At 59.0% G+C, this 5,397-nt stretch overlaps 1 protein-coding gene across 1 annotated transcript; it reads right to left on the bottom strand.

Annotated features, from left to right (window-relative positions):
- Positions 1–2,795: 2,795 nt before the first annotated feature.
- LOC100541369 (guanylate-binding protein 1-like) lies at positions 2,796–5,379 on the bottom strand. The gene is made up of 9 exons (XM_003209965.4): positions 5,145–5,379; positions 4,953–5,080; positions 4,770–4,879; positions 4,502–4,686; positions 4,179–4,421; positions 3,793–4,073; positions 3,511–3,723; positions 3,162–3,428; positions 2,796–3,045 (listed from the first exon to the last, which is right to left on the bottom strand). Exons 1-9 carry the CDS (start codon positions 5,335–5,337, stop codon positions 2,845–2,847), a joined length of 1,821 nt encoding a protein of 606 aa, XP_003210013.1. The 5' UTR covers positions 5,338–5,379; the 3' UTR covers positions 2,796–2,844.
- Positions 5,380–5,397: the final 18 nt, after the last annotated feature.

Here is a 5,397-nt window from a genome sequence, read left to right as displayed (position 1 = left end):
TGCAGCTCCTCCCACACTGCCAGCACCATGTCGGCTGCTGGCTGCTCCAGCATGAGCTGCTTGCGGCGGGGGAAGAAGTTGTGCTGGCAGCCCAGCAGCTTAATGCTCTTCACTGTACGCCTGTTCTCTGCATTGCCACCATCACCGCAGTGTCACTGCCCACAGGGACGCACAGTGACGTGCAGGGACCAGTGGTGATGGCTGTACCAGGTCGCAGGCGCTCTGTGTCCTGCAGCTATTCCTCCTCGCTCACGGGCAGCTCGCCTGCAGTGTGAAGTCGTGCGTGGCCCAGATTAAGCCGTTGTCACCGCATCACCATTCTTATCACATCGCTGCTGTCACTGCACTAACGCCCTCCCAACCAACATGAAAGACTTCCACTATGGTGCAGGCCGGTGATGGACACGTCCACCAATGGGCTGGTGATACCAGTGCTGCGGGGTTGAGAGACAGCATGTTGCTGTTGCAAACCAGGCAGAGGGGGGCCGGCATCAGGGGCACCAGAGCCTGCTTGGCCATGCAGCTGCCAGAACCAAAAGGGAAGCACACCCGGCTGCTATGGACACATTTCCTGCTGCTGCTTCCTTTGCTTTACCCAAACAGGGCCCAGTGCCGTCCCAAAATGACAACACCTGGAAAGCGTCACAGAATTTATTGCATGGGCAGCTGGCAGGGCACAGGGCTACACATCGCTGTCCTCATCGCAGTCCTCCTCTTTGCTGTCACTGTCTGACGAGCTGAAGCAATGTGCTCAGGACGTTCACACCCGTGCGGCACCATGAGGAGATCTCCATTTCCTTCTCCTCCTTCTGCATCTGCCCAATCATCTGCTGAATTGCCACCTCCGTGCAATGAGACCCTCGTTCATCTGTGCCTTGCTCTCCTGTGGGAAAGGGAGTGGGGTTGCTGCCACCACACAGTGCCGCGGTGCATCCACAATGCACAGCACCACCACCGAGCAGCTTAATGCAGACACAGTGTGTTGGTACCACCACATAACAAGTCCCTGGTACATGCACAGCATGCCAGCATCACCACACACCTTCCTGGCACAGCCAAAGAGGCCCATAGTGAAGCCACAACGTGCTGGTACCACCACCGCACAGCATCACAAACCTATGGAATAGACATAAGATGCCTGCAATGCCATCTAACACCATCACGGTGCTGCTGGTGACAGCAGCCCACCCTCTGCAGCTGTTTGTATGGAGGGAGCTGGCTGAGAGGTTCCTGAACTTCTCTTCATCATCATTAAAATGTCCGGGCTGTCAGGAGAAGTCCCCTGAGACTGGAAAAAGGCAAATATCACTGCCATGTATAAGAAAGGGAGGAAGGAGCACCTGAGGAACTCCAGGCCAGCAAGCCTCATCTGTGTGCCTGGGAAGATCATGGAGCAGATCCTCCTGGATGACATGTTAAGGCGCATGAGTGACGACCAGGTGACCCCAGGCAGCCAGCACGGCTTCGCCAAGGGCAGATGGTGCCTGACCTGTCTGGTGGCCTTCTGTGATGGAGTGACGGCATTGGTGGGCAAAAGAAGGGCGACTGATGTCATCTACCTGAGCCTGTGCAAGGCCTTTGACCTGGTCCTGCACCACATCCCTATTTGTAAAATGGAGGGCGATGAGTTCAAAAAGTAGACTCTTTGGTGGATAAGAATTGGCTGGATATTCACAGCCAGGTGGTTGTGCTCAGTGGCTCCATGTCCAGGTGGAGGCTGGGCTCGAGCCGTGTCTCCCAGGGGACCTTCTTGGGGCCGCTGCTCTTCAACATCTTGGTCAGTGTCGTAGTAGGATTGAGTTGGCTGACAACACCAAGCTGAGTGGCGTAGTTGACACAAGAGGAAGAAGGGACACCATCTACAGGGACCGGGACAGGCTTTGGAAGTGGGCCCACGTGAACCTAAGGAGGTGCAAGGTGCTGCACTTGGGTTGGGGCAATCCCAGATAGATGTGCAGACTGGGAGAACTCCATGAGTGCAGCCCTGAGGTAAGGAGTTGGGCGTCCTGGTGGACAAAAGCTGGACACGAGGCAGCAGTGTGTGCTTGCAGCCCAGAAAGGCCACAGGCATCGTGGGCTGCATCAACAGAGAGCGGTCAGCAGGCAGGGAGGGGATTGTCACTCTCGGCTCTGCCCATGAAGATCTTGACCCCCATCACATGAACGATGTGAAGTTTTTGCAGCAGGCCCAGAGGAGGGCCAGAAAGACACTCAGGGGGCTGAAGCACCCCTTCCTCTGCAAACACAGGCTGAGAGAGCAGTGGATGTTCAGAATGGGGACGAGAAGGCTCTGGGGTGACCTCGCTGAGGCCTTCCATTATTGACGGGCACTTATAAGCGGGATGGAGAGTGACTTTTTACACGGTCAGATAGTGATTGGGCAGGGAAGAAAGGTCTAAAACTAGGAGGGCTTTAGATTTAGGTGAGTTATGAGGAGGAGATTTTTCACTCAGAGGGCTGTGAGGCGCTGGCACTGCTGCCCAGAGCTGTGGGTGCCCCTTCCCTGGAGTGGACCATGGAGGGGCCTTGGGCAGCCCAAGCTGTTGGTGGGCAACCAGCCTGCAGCTGAGAGGTTGGAAGCAGATGGTCATTGACACCCCTTCCAACCCAAGCCATACTAGAGTTTGTGATTCCACGATTCTGTGATTCTAGGATTCCATGAGATGCCTGTGGTGGCCACCGCTCTGGAACTTAAAATGGAAGTACATCCAGCCCCCATAGTCCACCCTCTGCCTCTGCTACCTTTGCTTTCCTGGAATGAAGCCCCACGCTTCCCTGAAATGATAACACCTGGGCAGTGCAACTGGATTTATTGCAGGGTCAGCTGCTGGAGGACAGTCCACATCACATGCGCCTCAGTTTATTCAAAGCTTTTCCTGCTATACCAGGCAGGAATGGAGCCAAAATGCTGCCGAGAAAGTTCAGAGCTGAGCTAATCCAGGTGCCCTGCTCCCTGTTCTTCTTCTCCATCTGCAGCTGTGTGATCAGCTCCTGCATGGCTGCCGCCTCACGCTTGAAGCCCTCCTGCACCAGTGCTTCATACTCCTGTGGACAGGGAGCAGTGTTAGTAGCAGCGCACAATGCCATAGCACAGCCACAATGTGCCGGTACCAACACAGAACACATCTGTGGTACGCTCACAGCACCATCACAGCGCTCACCTTCTTGTGGTGCTCCAACACGCGCTGCTGCTCCTCCAGCCACGCACGCTGCTCCTCCTTCAACTGTTGCTCCAGCTGACGTTGGTGCTCCTCCATGGTGCGCCGCTGCTCCTCCAGCCGTGCCTCAGCTGCCTGCTGGGCCGCCTCTGCCTCGGCCGCTGCTGCCTCCCGCTGCCGCTCCGCCAGCTCCAGCTGCACCTCAGTGGCCTTCAACACCTGTGCCAGCCCCTCTCGCTCCCGCAGGAACGCCTCCAGCACCGCCTCCGCCTGACCGAACAACCATGAGGCACAGTTCCTGGTGCCACCCCACCCCACTCCCCCACACCCCACTCCCTCACACCCCACTCACCCTGACACCCTTGCCAGGCCGCCGCTTGTACTCCTCCAGCACGCGGTTCAGGTCCTCCTTGAACAGCTGTGCACCACCAGGTGCCACGTAGTCCCCATTCTGCAGGCGCAGCTCCACATCCCTCCAAAGCTCCCGCAGCACCGCATGACACCGCTGCTCCGACGCCTCCTCGTTGCGCCGACAGAACTCCTCCTTGGCCGCCTCCAGCTTGCGCTGCACCACAGATCAGTGCTCAACTGCACAGCCATGCCTCCAAAACCCCACGGTGTGACAGCAACTCACCACCAGCTCCGCATGGTACTGGCGTTCGTGGTCGGCAAAGGCACGGGACAGGAAGAGGGCGATGGCGCGTTGCTCGCAGTCCCGATGCACGGCCACCAGAGCACTGCGTGAGGCTGTGGGCAGCACCAGGCCCTGCTCCATGCCCCGCTGGTACTCGGCCACCGCCGCCTCCACTGCTGCACTGTTCTCGGCCCTTGCCAGCGCTGTCACCGCGCTCTCCACGCACGGCACAGCGCCGCTGGTGATGGCCGCCACGTATTTCTCCGCCAGGCCCGCCAGCGCTGTGAGAGGTGACAGCCACCCACACGTGTCACTGCCACGCACGTACTCTCGTCTCCTGCACGCGTCCCCTGCACGCCACCCATTCTCACGCTGCTGCCACTCACCGCTGCCCGTCACCTGGTGCCCACCCGGCAACACCTTCACCGGCGCCTTCTCCCAGATGTACCGGCAGAAGGCGTCCACCTGTTTCCGGAAGCCCGGCTGCAGCTCGTCCTCCCGCAGCTCCTCCAACCGCGGCAGATCCGCGGCAGCTGCCGGCCGTTCCATCGTGAACAGCTTGCGGCGGGGGAAGAAGTTGCGCAGGCAGCGCCGCAGCTCATTGCGCTCCTTGGCCTTCTTCCCGTTCCCTGCATTGCCACCGTTAGCACTGAGCCACCGACTGCGGATACGCATGGTGACGCGTGGGGACACGCGCTGGTGGCCATACCGGTCTGCAGCTGTAGCACCTGCTCCAGGTACTCATCCTCACTCAGGGTCTTTTCACCGGCCCGCAGCTGCAGTGTGAAGTCACGCACGGTCCAGACGAAGCTCGGGAAGACGCGGACAAAGTTGGATGCTGGGTTGTCGTCCTCCTCCCGCACACGGATGTGCTTTGTCAGCTCTGTTACCAGCCTGTGGGACCCACCTCACCCCATCAGCGTTGTCACTGCAGTACCTTTGTCACACTGTCACCTCCCTCCCAGCCATCCCCGTACCGCAGCTGCTCCAGTGCCTGCTGGTCAATGGTGCCAATGCTGTTGTACACCAGGGTGCTGGACAACAGCAGCGCCAGTGTGAAGATCCACGTGTCGCTGTCATCATCATCCTGCACACATATCTGAGTTTCTAGGGGCTCCGCTTCTATGGGGGGGTTGGGACCCCCTCATCCCTGCACTCACCTTGTTGGGGTCTCCCAGCCCCTCGGTGTCCAGCAGCACCAAGGTCACTCCCTGCTGGCGCGGGTGGGGCAGACACCACATCCAGATGCCCTTGGTCTCCGCACGCACCGTGGGGCCCAGTGGGAAGCCTGTGGACAGTGAGCTGTCAGAAATCCCACAAAATGCCCCTCTGCATTTTCCTCCTCTGCTCACCAGTGCGTTTCTGTGCCAGCTGATTCATCAGGAAGGACTTCCCAGTGCGGTACAGCCCGGCAATGGCCACCACCACCAAGGGCTGGGTGACACTGCGCAGCACTGCCAGCGCCACGGGGTTGAGGGACAGCACATCATCCTTGTTGGTCACCAGGCAGAGGGGGGCCGGCATCGGGAGCACCGGAGCATCCATGGTTGTGCTGCTGACTGCTGTGATCACAGATTGGAAGCTGCAATATATAGTAAAGCCAGG

This window comes from Meleagris gallopavo, unplaced genomic scaffold (genome assembly GCF_000146605.3).
Source record: "Meleagris gallopavo isolate NT-WF06-2002-E0010 breed Aviagen turkey brand Nicholas breeding stock unplaced genomic scaffold, Turkey_5.1 ChrUn_random_7180001829114, whole genome shotgun sequence".
In the NCBI taxonomy this organism is placed as follows: domain Eukaryota; kingdom Metazoa; phylum Chordata; class Aves; order Galliformes; family Phasianidae; genus Meleagris; species Meleagris gallopavo.
This window is presented reverse-complemented; position numbering and strand designations above follow the sequence as displayed.

What these genes read in the sequence shown, in the direction of transcription:
- LOC100541369 (XM_003209965.4), bottom strand. Translation starts at nt 5,337, where the DNA reads ATGGATGCTCCGGTGCTCCCGATGCCGGCCCCCCTCTGCCTGGTGACC. An exon ending in CAGGCACTGGAGCAGCTGCG is followed by an intron (nt 4,687 to 4,769) that starts GTACGGGGATGG and finishes TGGGTCCCACAG; the next exon opens with GCTGGTAACAGAGCTGACAA. An exon ending in TGTTGGAGCACCACAAGAAG is followed by an intron (nt 3,046 to 3,161) that starts GTGAGCGCTGTG and finishes CCCTGTCCACAG; the next exon opens with GAGTATGAAGCACTGGTGCA.